The sequence below is a fragment of the Pseudonaja textilis genome, chromosome 3 (assembly GCF_049901715.1).
Source record: "Pseudonaja textilis isolate UNSWEBS1 chromosome 3, rPseTex1.2, whole genome shotgun sequence".
Classification (NCBI taxonomy): domain Eukaryota; kingdom Metazoa; phylum Chordata; class Lepidosauria; order Squamata; family Elapidae; genus Pseudonaja; species Pseudonaja textilis.
This window is the reverse complement of record NC_141992.1, coordinates 178,645,585-178,659,298: the sequence shown is the minus strand read 5'-3', so window position 1 is coordinate 178,659,298 and position 13,714 is coordinate 178,645,585. Positions and strand designations below refer to the sequence as shown.

Genomic DNA, 13,714 nt, shown 5'->3' with positions numbered 1-13,714 from the left:
AACAGAGTCTATACAAATTCACAAATAGTAACATCTGAAATATCATATTTAGATCTTGCTCAACAAAGATGCTATGGAAAACTGCTAATTATAACTTTATTAACTTTATTTAAAGTTTATTTTATTAAAATAGGACAGAATTATAAATACAAGCAGAGCCTACTATAATGTTGCATCAAATCTGAAGAGGAATTTAGAGTTAAGTAAAAGCTTGGCGTAATTAGGTACAGTAAAGTTTGAAAACAATGGTAAGTGGGAAATCCTTGGGTAGCCTGATTGCTAGGCTTTGGTACAATTACATGTTTTTACAATGAGTAATAACAACATCCACAAACAGTTTCAGATGTTCTTATCTTAAATTAATTCACTGAATTTTCAAACCATCTTAAATGGCCAAATCCAAAGAACCTCCTTGTTCTACCACAAAGACAGCCCACTAACCAATTCTCGGTCACATTCTGGATGTCAGCACCAGTATTTCAATGTCCTGTTGCAACCCAGAAAACCTGAAGTTCTATGCTTTCCCAATTTCCCTCTGCCACATTACAATATAGTATGGTAATGTATAGAATATTGGAGATGCAAGCTGTAATGATATTTATTTATTTATTTAGCATATGGTATATCATACATGGATTAGCATGTATATTTCATGCCAGAAACCTTGTGGCTGCAATTGATTCCATTGGTTTCTGTGGTCCTTCAATCTGGTCCCTCTTGGCATCTTCTCCTGCTCCTCAGATCTCTTAGGCCATAAGGAAGAACAGGCCGTAAAGAAATGTCTCTGGAGATAGGAATTTATTGATGCTTAAATGGTTATTAAGTCAAACAGTTGACTCATAATTTCAAGGAATTTCTGTTTTGCTTGCAATTTTAATTTAATTTAAATTCTAAAATGTTGAATTGATAACATATATGCTCATTTTTTGCAAATGAGAGGGGAAATTTAGTGAGCTCCTTTATTTGCCAATCAATTTCTTCTAACCACACAGTAAACTTCATCTCCAGTTTTACTCTAAGGTGGGACAGTCCATTGCATCCCAACGTTTCTTCTTGCGAAGAAATAATGGTAGTGGTAATTACAGTGGTAAGTACTGCAGGGCTAACTCATTACTCACTCCAGTAGTTCAATTCTGTCCGGCTCAAGGTTGACTCAGTCTTCCATCCTTCCGAGGATGGTAAAATGAGGACCCAGATTATTGGGGGCAATATGCCGATTCTGTAAACCACTTAGAGAGGGCTGTAAAGCACTGTGAAGCAATATATAATTCTAAGTGCTATTGCTACATAAGAATTAGTTTTCGGTTCCTTCTCTCACTTCTTTACACTTTTCAGTCAAAATGTTGTTGAATCTTATTGGCCGATTCAGAATTGTTGAACATATATTCTCTTACCATGTTCCTTGAAAATACAATCTACCCCAAAAGTAAGTCCTAGCTTGATTTTTACACATGTGTCCAATATAAGGCCTATCCCCCAAATAAGCCCTTATTAACACCCTGCTCACTCCAGAATGCATGGTAAAAATTAAGCTAGGGTGGGGATGGGAAGAAAAAGCTGCCCTACTACTTACCTTTCAACAGTTGCAGCCAGGCCTCACACACCTTGACACCTTCCTTGCCAGCCCATTTCTTCTGCAGCCGGCAAGGCTCTGCAGCCAATAACAAGGCTCTGAAGCCAAGGCCTCTACAGCCAATAACAAGAGCACCAGATTGCCAACCACAGAAGAAGTTCCAGAAGGCCTCTTAAAGCAAAAAGGAGGCCAGGGGTGACACGCACAAGGGAGGTGAGTCATGAATGACAGGGTCTTATTTTAGGGGAAACACAGGTATTCGGGAAGTGGTTTGTAGAAGAGACCTATGCCTTTCCTCCATCTAATATGGTTTAGCATCCCCCTAATGACTATTCCCATGCTTTAGGGTAGCAGAGATACAGTCACCAATTTACAACCACAACCGGGACCAGAATTTCCATTGTTAAGCGAAGTAGTTGTTTAGTGAATCGTGCCCAATTTTACAGTCCTTATTCCCATGGTTGTTTAGTGAATCATTAAAGTGACTCATACAGTCATTAAGCAAATCCGGCTTCCCCCATTGACTTTGCTTGTCAGAAGCTGGCCGGGAAGGTCACGAATTGTGGCAATCATATGACCCTGGGACACTGTAACCATCATAAATACATGTCAAGTGCCTGAATTTGGATCACGTGAACATGGGGATGCTGTGATGGTAGTATCAGTTATAAGCCACTTCTCACAGTGCCATTGTAACTTCTAATGGTTGCTAAATGAATGGTTATAAGTTGAGGAATACCCAAATGAATATGCGGTGGAAGGGCTAGGGTGTTATGCATCACTTTCTTTTACTTATCTGCTTCTACATATTGCTGTAGTTTAACAAGGTTCCCCATCTTTCCCATTACTAAATTTGATTGTGTTTTCTTAATTGTGCATCAGGCAAACTTTTAGAGGGAGAATTGGCATATTTAAAACTTTTAAATAATTCTCAAGCACACTCACAGAATGGCTGCCAGGTGCCAGCCGTATCTATTCCAAAAAGGATTCAGCATGACAGTTCATAATATAATCAAATATAGGCAATATGAAGTTTTCCAATATCACCTCTGTCTTATAGGATGCCTCCTATCACTGGGCTGCAACTACCCACAATCTTTCATTTGCTGGTCTCTAGGGCTCATAAGAGGGAGACAGAACTAAAGTTTGAGAAACCAGCACTATGATAACATACCTGTTTTTTTAACTTACTTTTTAAAAGAATGTAGTATAAACTGAAAGTAGTGGAGTGTAGGACAAATGATGTCGTGAACTCCAAGGGAAGTTATCTGTGGATATATTGTCCATCCTGGTCTTAAAATGTAAGTAGTTAAGAACAAAAGTAATTTCAGATGTCTGAAATGTGACTTTCAATCTTTCAGTCTATGCTGTTTACAAAGCCTTTCTCTATCATGGCACCTGTCCTCTGAATGAGATTCCCCCTAAAATCCATGTTGTTCTGACCTTATTGGCACTCCACATGGCCTTAAAGATGTGATTGTCCTCCCAAGTCTTGGTAGAAGGATTCCCTATTTGGTGTGTTTTTGTGTAGTGTGAGCATATCCCATCTGGTTTTGCATTCTGCTTTTATGGTTCAATTTATTATGATCTGCCCAAAGTCAGTTTAAATCGATCAACCAGTCAATTAGTCTCTCAATCAAATTACAAATTAACTCAAAGAGGCAAATGTTTTCAACATACTTTCTTCCACAACAACCCTGGGAGATGGGCTGGCTGAGAGATAATGAGGTTCCTAGCTGGTTTTCATGGCTAAGGCAGGACTACAATTCAAAGAGTCTTGCTTTCAAACCTAGTGCCTTGACACTAGAATAAACTGTCTTCAACTATTTTGCACCACCCAAGATCACCTTTACTGAGATGGATAGCTATATAAATTTCACTGATTGATTGATTAATAAATAAATAAGTAAATAAATAAACCTTTCAATATAAGCTAACTCTTTCTTATTCCATAGAGAAACCTTCTTTGCTCTGAGAATCTTGTTTGTGATGTAAGGGACCTAATCATTTATGAATATCAGAGTATACCTTTGTATACTTTGTATATATATTTCAATCACTAATTTTTGTATTAACTAAAATATCAGCACTACCCAAGGCTGCTGTATTATGGGACAATATTACAGTATGATCCAACAGAAGGCAATTTCATAAACTGATAAAGAACCAGAGAAGTTCAAAGCTAAGAACAAAAGTTCCAGAATACTAGTAGCACTATTTTGTCCTCTGAATTTCTTATAATTTTTATATCTAGTATATATACATTCTATTTATGACACTTTCTATTCATAGATCTTTTTAGCATTGAGTAGATTCAAAATTTCTTTATCTCCTAAGATATTACCCAAGCGTTACATGTTAAAGAAAATTGGTCAGTAATACACGTAACAAAGAAATCACAAGAAAGTACAATTTTCAATGTATATTTTATTAATTGCAATAAATTACTTTAAAAATATTGAAGCTACATTACCTCAAAGCTAAGCAAGTAATTACTTTTTTTAAAAAAAGTTGAAGCTACATTACCTCAAAGCTAAGCAAGTAATTTCATTTTTAAATGGATTCCATGCTACTTTAAACTACACGGAAATATGTTTGATGGCAAATCTTGTTTTTACATAATGCTAGATGCTTTGTACAGAACATAGACATATTTTTGTAAATTATTAACAACATTATAAATACCACCATTATAATCCAATATACTATCTTCCTTCATTCTTGTTTGCCCTATATTTTCCATTTACTGATTTCAGAAAATTACTGCTGAAATTCTTTTCCTCTTCATGGACAGAATACAGCAATTTGCAAAGTCAAGCAAGGATGAAAATGTGATTGAAATATAAGAGGTTGTTTTAATGCAAATGTTGTTACTGCATTATAATATTTTTCCAGCTCTGTTTAGCTGTTTAAACAAAATATTCTTAATTTTTAGACATTTGCAGCCACGGCTATATTGAGTATATGGTTTTAAATATAATTTTTGTTATTATATAACTGTCATTTATATAACAATGGATTTTTTTTTACTTTTTTATTGAAAAACTCAAATGATTTCAAATGAGAAAGCCACTTCCATATAATTTTAACAAGAAATTTAACTCTTGCTTTTTTTTTTTTTGTTTCACAAATCAAGTTTTGCATTATTTACAGGTAATAGCTCTCTATATCATTTTTATTCATGTTGATGAAACTGCCACTTTTTCCCAGCATTGTCAGGTTCCATCTGCACCATTTATATGGCTTGTAAGAGAAAATATTAGCTTACATTTCTGCCTAAACACGAAGCTCTTACACTTTATTGATTGCAGTCTGCAGGTTTCTCTCTTAACTGTGAAGTCAATGACCAGGGTGTGTTAAATGATTTATATCAAATGAAAAGTGATAAGAAAAGTCCTTGAAAACATCATTGACTGTCATATCCATTTGTTAAATGCAACGTGCTGCTAATGTAAGTTCAGAATTGGAAACTAGATAATAAGTACTTAGTTTCTGGCCAAAAAAAAATGTTTAAAGAACTACTAAGCTCCATCATTTAAAAATTCTAGGACATACAATTAGGAACTGCTGATTTGATATGAGTTTGATATGTGTTTTAAAGACACAGGGATATCCCAAAAGAGAACTGGGAAAATTTAGAATAGCAGCAAGCAAAAACAGGGAGTTTTTAGAATCAATTTTAATTTTAATTTCTACTATTTTAATTTCTACTATAGCCATTCTTCCTCTATAACAATGATCTTGGAAAGACTGTGTTGTAATAGTGTGTCATTCCAATGGAACTCTGGCAAGGAGCATGACTTTTCTTACTTCTGAATCCCACCCAAACACTTCCAAAGTTATTGTTTGCCTATGGCTTGCCAGATTAAGTCATACCTCATGACCTCAAAATGGTTTTGCACATGGAAGGAAAGATGTATCCATAATTTTGGGTGAGTAAGAGTGATCCAGTGACTGAAAAGGAAAAGTATTTAGTATTCATCTGGACTATCTAAAGTTCATTTCTTGCTGCTTTGGCAACACTAGTTAGCGCCGTATGAGCTATGGTGGCACAGTGGTTAGAATGTAGTACTGCAGGCTAACTCACTACTCATTCCTTTCAATTCTGAGCTGCTCAAGGTTGATTCAACCTTCCATCCTTCTGATGTCAATAAAATGAGGACCCAAATTGTTGGGGGCAATATGCTGACTCTGTAAATCGCTTAGAGAGGGCTGTAAAGCACTGTGAAGTGGTATATAAGTCTAAGTGCTATTGTTATATGAATTCTGGTAACCAGTGGCTAAGCAGATCCAAGGTTTTGCTGGAACAATTTTGATCCATTTCCATTTTGCCTTTTTCATGGGATTTGGTGCAGAGAAAGATTGCTTTTGTCATCCATTACTTTTGTTTATAAATAAAAAGAGTGAAACAGTATGTGTACAGCTTCCTGGATTTCTCAATCATGATGTTCTTCTACTCAAACGTATGGGTTTCAAGGCTATCAGAATCATGTACTAATGCTGAAATAAAAATGAGATTCTGTTCAAGAGATCAAGAGCCATTTCTATTTCTCTCACACCAGAGATACACATATAGACACATCAAAAGTTTCAATTTCAGATTTTTTCTATGTTCATGGATTTGGACTAATTTATTGCCAAGGAATAAACACTCTGCACATTCAGACCTGTAATTACTATTAGTGCTGAATTTCAAGACTGGGAATGTCGTATCTGAACTTCATTTCAAATACTGCTTTATTCCAAAACAGAAGTCAACACAAATGCTTATGATGGGCAATCAAGTATTAGTTCATTACCAGATTACATGCTTTTCTCCTAAACAAATGGTATTTTAATCATATCTTGAGATAAATCTTTGCATTTTAGTCATAACTAGACAATCCACAACCTGCCAAGTCATCATTTCAGAGATAGTTCATTACCTAAACAAAGACAGAGAATGACCACACGCAGGCAGAAAAGTAGTGAGAGCAGGAGTGATTTCCAACTTCCTGCCAGCTTCTCCATTGACCTTTCCTGTAGGAAGCTGACAAGGAGCTCTGGAATTGACAATCCACATGACTGCAACTCACCACAGCACTGAAATGGCCACAATCATGCCAAATTTCATCCCACGTGAGACAAAGACCCAGATTCTGGGCACACTGTGTACATGATGCGCCCATTTGAAGGACATTGATTCAAGAAGGTTGCCCTATGATGCCCCAGATGTATGTTACAATCCCACAGACACAAAAGTTGTAGTAATATGTAGATACTTGCATTTAGCAGTTTATAGATATTTGCATTTGGAAAAAATACTTACCTAAAGAATATCATAATCTGTCTAGTTAAAACCAATTATTAATTTCCATGTTACTTCCATATATAAAAGATGTACTTCTGCTATATCATTTCAAACATTACTTTTTAGCTTTAGGATCCACTTTTAACCACTGAATCAGCTGCAAATGGGGTTCAACTAGTAACCTGCTACAGCACTGAGTTTTTTTTTAATCTAAGCTGTTCTTTTCCTTAGATACTCCCTTACCTGGTCCATCCCAGTCTTCTGTCTCAAGCATAAGTGGTCCTGGTTTATCCAAACGTGCATCTCCATCGGAATCTGCTGCTTCTTGGCTGCCCTCTTCATCACCTATTAATTTGCCAAAGAAATGTGTACCCATTAATAATGACTGGTTTTATTTAAAGAGAAAAAAAAATGGAGATTCTGAAATAGAAATCAAAAATTTGTCATAAGTTGTTATGTATTGGCTTCAATTTTCTTACCAGATATACAGTAAATGGGTAGTTTGTTTAAACCAGGGGTCTCCAACCTTGGCAACTTTAAGACTCGTGGACTTCAACTCCCAAAATTCCTCAGCCAGCTCTGGGAGTTGAAGTCCACAAGTCTTAAAGTTGCCAAGGTTGGAGATCCCTGGTTTAAATGATTCCTGAGGTTCAGAACATCTTTTTTTTTTCAGGTCTGGGAAAGTTTCCCTACCTGATTTTGAAATCTGATTTCACTACTGGAAAGTAACATGACACCGATGAGATTATACATTTCTTTACCAAGGAACAGCCAGCCATAGAAATGTTTTAAATAAATAAATCAAATAAATAAATATTCAGGTTTATTGGGAAATGCAGACAGCTTAGAAAGCACAATGCAGTCAGAATGGACCCTGACACATATACATTCCAGGAATCTAACATGTCTACCATTGAAGTTTCAGATAAATAAAGGAAAAGTATATACTCAGGCTTATTATTTCTTGCCACATCATTGAAAATTTATTTTCTTGAAAAGCAAAGCACAAAGAAATTTGCTCAGTGGACAGGGTAACAATTCTTACAGACTACAAGATTTGTTTATTAATAAGAGAAAGATAAAATCTTTGAGGTTCTTTTAGGAATGATCTGAAGCACCAGAATGATTTCAATCAGCCAAGGAGTATGGCTTTAAAGCAGTGTTTTTCAAACTTGAAATCTTTAAGATACGTGGGTACTGACAGGCATTCTGGGAGTTGAAGTCCATACATCTTAAAGGTGCCAAGTTTGAAAAACAACACTTTCTAGCAAAGGCCTTCAAACTTAGAAAGTTTAAGACTTGTGGACTTCAATTCCCAGATTTCCCAAACTAACATGATTGGAGGAGGAATTCTGGGATTTGAAGTCCACAAGTCTTAAAGCTGTCAAGTTTGAAGACCCCTGCTTTAACGGAACTGCTAAACAAGGAGGAAAACACAGAGGCGTGACTGAATTTAAAAAAGCTTATAACAAGTATTTATTGAGCATTATTTACAAATTGTTGATGAAATGCGACTTGGAAACTGAAAAATTTAAAGGCTGTATAATCAAATGGGTGCGGAACTTAGATACAATATCTCATACTAGAACAATGAAAATGAAAGACTATTAAATTCACGCTAAATACTATGCTTAGAAAAAACCTGAGAAGCTTGCTCTGTGTGTGTGTGTGTGTGTGAGAGAGAGAGAGAGAGAGAGAGAGAGACAGAGACAGAGAAAGAGAGAGAGAATGTGTGTGTGTGTGTGAGAGAGAGAGAGAGAGTATGTGTGTGTGAGAGAGTGAATGTATGTGTGTGTGTGAGAGAGAGTGTGTGTGTATGTGTGTGTGTGTGTGTGAGAGAGAGAGAGAGAGAGAGAGAGAGTGAGTGAGTGAGTGAGTGAGTGTGTGTGTGTGTCAGAGGACAAGTCCCTGTAGTTTACTTGGCAAAATTTGCAAGAAGCAATTTGCCACTGCCTTCATCCTAAGACTGAGAGAGAGTGGTTTTAACAAGGTCAGTGATGAGCTAGCTCCATTGTTAAATTGGACAGTTCATATTTTCTAAAAATTACCACAGAAGCAACAAACAGATTGTATTCTGTTTTCCTATTTGATAGCAATGTTGCAAAATAAAAAGCAACAATTTTCTGAAATGATTTATAACAGAATGAAACGGATTTTAAAAGTTGGATTTCCTTTCTAACCTGCCACTTTTCAGCTAAATATTCCCAAACCTCACATTCCTCTGCAAAGCATATTGTATTAGCACTGTAAACGATAACTGCTGCAACAAATGCTTTTTTAAAAAAGAAAAAAAATACTTATAGGTAGTCCATGACTTACAACCATTCTTTTAGCAACCCTCTGAAGTTACAATAGAGCTGATCCAATTGACTTACAATATTTTGTTGCCAGTACAATCATTGCAGCATCCTTGGGGGGAACTTGGCAACTGACTTGCATTTGTGACAGTTGCGACATCCTGAGGTTACATGTTCACCATTTCCAGTGGTGGGATTCATAAAAATTTACTACCAGTTCTGTGGGCGTGACTTGGTGGGCATGGTGTGGTTTGATGGATGTGGCTTGGTGGGCGTGGCAGGGGAAGGATACTGTAAAATCCCCATTCCATCCACACCCCACTAACCTGCTTTCCAGCTCCGTTCTCCTGTGCAGGGCAACAAAAGAAGATCCAGCCAATCAGCTGGGACTTGGGAGGCAGAGAATAGATGAGGGCGGAGCCAGTCAGAAGTGGCATTTGCTGGTTCTCCGAACTACTCAACATTTCTGCTGCTGGTTCTCCAGAACTGGTCAGAACCTGCTGAATACACCTCTCTGACCATTTGTCATCTTCCCAGCCAACTTCCAACAGTCAGTGGGGAAGATGGCAGGGAAAGGTTTCAAATCACACCCACTTAACAACTATGATGATTTGCTTAAGGACGATGCCAAAAAAGGTCATCAAGATGGTATCAGGTATGGTCATGTGATGCTCTCCCTAACAGCTCCACTGTTTACACTAAAATTACACTAAAACTAAAATTTCCAGTCCCAATTTTAGTTGTGAAGCAAGAACTACCTGTTATTGCTTCTAGAGAAGAATGGCTAGTGAGCCCTTGAAGATATGCCTCAATGTCTAACTTAATCTTGTACCTTAAAAGTAAATCTGACACAAAATCTAACTTGATTTGGAAACAATTCTGGATTACAACTCTAAATATACATTCTATCATATTTGAAATTTGGGTAACTCTGAGTGTAAAATTTGTATGCTTCAGACTAAAATTATATAATTCTTAATCTTGCCTTACACTATATTGACTACTGCTTTTTATATTTACTGTATATATTATTTGGAGTCTAAAGAATGATACTTTCCAAAATGATTTAATACACTTAGTTATTTAAAGTAGTTAATAAAATACAGAATTGAAATATCTAACCTAATTCTACTTAGAAATTCCTTATCTACTTTACTTTTCCATTTTGGCATGTTTTTTCTTCTTTTTCTCTCCCCCCGTTTTCTTCTTTTTTTGAATCACTTTGTTAAAAATACAATACAAAAAAAAAAAAAAAGAATGCCACGTTGCATTATTCAACTTATGTATTTCAGATGCTTTATACTCTGTGTATGAGTGTGCGTGTGTGTGTGTGTGTGCATGTGTATTGTATGTGTGTTCATTCTTATGTAAGAGAACTACTGAAGTGTGTTTTTTCTTGACTGAGTATCACAGCAGCTGTTGCTTCCCCTATAATGTACTTTGCAATCACCTATATCTACAAAGTATTTTTTTAACAATGAACAGTTTAGAACTGACAGGTCTAGTTTCTTGTTCACAACTGCTTATCACAGCATAGATATCATATAGGTTTTCCAGGTGCTTTCTATAGTTAGGATACCTTCACAGAAGCTGCTTGTGAAAGATAAGGTCATAAAAGAGATGAAAAATGTGTGAGCATCATACACTCATGGTTTTATCATCAGACGAGATAGCTTTCAGTAAGGACTTCCCAATACAAACGGAAAGCTGCCTAAAAGACAGAGGGGGGAAATGTAGAAAATTTGGATGTTCAGGTGTGCTTTTTATTGAAAGCACACTTATAAAACTAAAGTGAACCTTCAGTAATTCTGGCAGTACCAAAAACAAAACCTGAATGAAAACTCTGCTTCCAAAATTCATAGAATTACTGAAGGTTCATTTTATCATTTCACTGTAAGTTTAATATTATATGTTTTCCACCCACAGTTTCATTTGATAGGAGAATGCTCTTATAAATATGACCAGTCAGTCCATCAAAATATCCATCAATAAATTGTGAATCAACCTGAAGTAACGCTTTCTCTATACCTCAATTCTTTGGAAAGTACCGCCTGCCTATTTAGCAGAGAACCCTAATATATTTGTTAACTTTCAAAAACTTGTAAAACATACTTTTCATCAAGCTCCTAATTCTTTGACTGTCATTGTCTTTAATCTCTTCAGCTTTAATTCTAGATATTAATGCTTTATTCCAAACTGCTGACCTTAAATGATATTGCATTCCATAAATAGAACATTACATGTTGGAGTTGAGAAGCAGGCCTTGTTTTTGCTGGTGGTTGCATGTCTACTATTTGTATAAACTGCACAAAATTACGAGAAGTTTCAAAAATATAAAAAGAGAGAGAACATTCCTACAGAGCTGCCATGCCTTGCCTTTTCTTTTTTTACATCAGTCAATCAAAATATAAGCAAAATATAATGGCTAACATATAAGAAACACTATAGGATATAGCTATAGATAAATAATTTTTGTCCCCTTTGCTATCATGTCTACCTAGAGTAGGTAAAATAGTTTTTAAAAAGTAAAAGTAAAAAGCTTACAAAAGTAAGAAAAACAATGTGTTAACATTTTTTTTAAAAAGAAACTCTGATTAAAACATTCCGCACTTCATTCTTGACATAATTGCTTTAGTTGCTTTGAACTGAATCCTCTATGTTTCACATTGCAGTTCTATCCCAGTTGTATACTGCATGGAAGGCTAGAAGACTTCAAATAATATACCTTGCTTCAATAGAGGTGAATATGCTACTGGAGACCTGTTCGTATACAATTATAATTACAGCAGGAGAACATTAATGTCAGTAGACATTATTTTTAACTTTAAGGCCGGCTTTTGGCACAGGTTGCATAATGGACATCCTTGCTCTATGTTATAAAATTATCAGAGGTACAGATAGATAAGCACAATTTACAAAGTTCTCTGATGTTATTAAACTTCAGCAACATTATGCCAGGAAAGAGCTGACATAATTTAAACCCTACAACCCTTATTTAATGTATAACACATTCTTTTTCCATTTATCCTACAAAGTCATCCAAAACAAAGCATTCGGATATCAACTAGCTCTGCACTAAATTATGGCAGGCTAAGAGAAATCCCAGACACATTTCCTGGGCCCTAATATTTTCCCTGCTTCCCAGCCTGAGAACTTGAGCACATAACTTTAATCTGCTGGATTTCTCCGACATATCTAACCAGCTGGATAAAGGTTCAATTAATAACATGGTATTCCCAGATACATTACTAAGAGCCCAGTATTATTCCAATTTCCCAGTTTGAGAAGTTTGACTAAACAACTTGAGTCTGCTGAACTTCTCCAACACATCTTCATGAAATGTTAGGCTACTGGACTTCTGCGTCTCATCTGAAGGTGATAAAATTTAATCAACATGTATTACTTGATTGTGACATTTTAAAATTTAATGTATTATTTTTTCAGGCTAGTTAGTTCTGCCTACATTCTCTCATTAATTCAGTAAGTTGAAAATATGAAAATCTGCATTTAAATCAATATTTAAATGTGTTCTTTTAAGCCAGTTTCTTCTCAATATTAGCATTTATACACATATGGTCTTTCAAAATCCATATTCAGTGTATATATTGCATATACTTTTTGAGACCAAAACTGTACTGAATATATCGAAGAACAAAACTGTGCATGATATTATTTTCTATCTTTTTTAAATGTCTCATTTATATATGTTTCTTTTCTGAAACCCAACTTTGTCTCACCAGTTAAGGAGAAAAAGGGATGAAGGGGGAGATAATCACAGGTTTTCTGCAACAATAATTTAGGTTCATTTTACCCCATGTTTTCATGCTTTTTTTCTCTTGACTGCTGCCTATCACTTAGTAATAGGTGCTTATTACTTACAAAGTAGCATTTTTAAAAATGCTTGTGATGAGCACTATGTTGCTTTTTATGTGAAACGCATAGTTTTCCCATTGCAACACAGAAAAACCAATCATATCCTACAGGATAGTGCTCAAAACTGAGATTATAATATACATGCTTCAAAGTCACATGCCAAAATTCAGGAATAATGTACACGAACATTAAAATTAATATAGAATTGTAATTTGTATAAGACAGAAATGACAATTAATTGAGTTACATTAACTGAAAGTTTTATATATACCATAAGTACTAGAATATAACCAATCCTTTGCATGTATTCATAATATATATGCCAGAAAAGAAATATATCAACAGAATCCTTAAGCTAAGCATTCATAATGTTATTTTGTAACACTGTGAATGACTTCTGTACAGACCAAAAAAGTATGCTCTGTCCTACATATTGGCAAAAAAAATCAGAAAATAAAATACAGGCTGAATAGTCAAGATCTTGTTGATGATCCAAACTCTGTCAAAGATCTTGGAGTACTCATCTCAAATGACCTAAGTGCTAGAGCCCACTGTAACTACATAACCAAAAAAGCGTTAAGAGTTGTTAACCTAATCTTACATAGCTTTTTCTATGGTAATATTACACTAATAACTAAAGCATACAAAACATTTGCTAGACCAATACTTGAATACAGCTCA

General features: G+C 35.4%; 1 protein-coding gene across 2 annotated transcripts in view; it reads right to left on the bottom strand.

The window, feature by feature from the left end:
- The window catches only part of ZFPM2 (zinc finger protein, FOG family member 2), a 345,130-nt gene that overhangs the window by 250,042 nt on the left and 81,374 nt on the right, over positions 1-13,714 (bottom strand). For both annotated transcript variants that reach the window (XM_026703556.2, XM_087931613.1), the window contains one exon: positions 7,107-7,208. In XM_026703556.2, the coding sequence (XP_026559341.1) occupies positions 7,107-7,208 (102 nt within the window). The remainder of the gene's footprint in view (positions 1-7,106; positions 7,209-13,714) is intronic.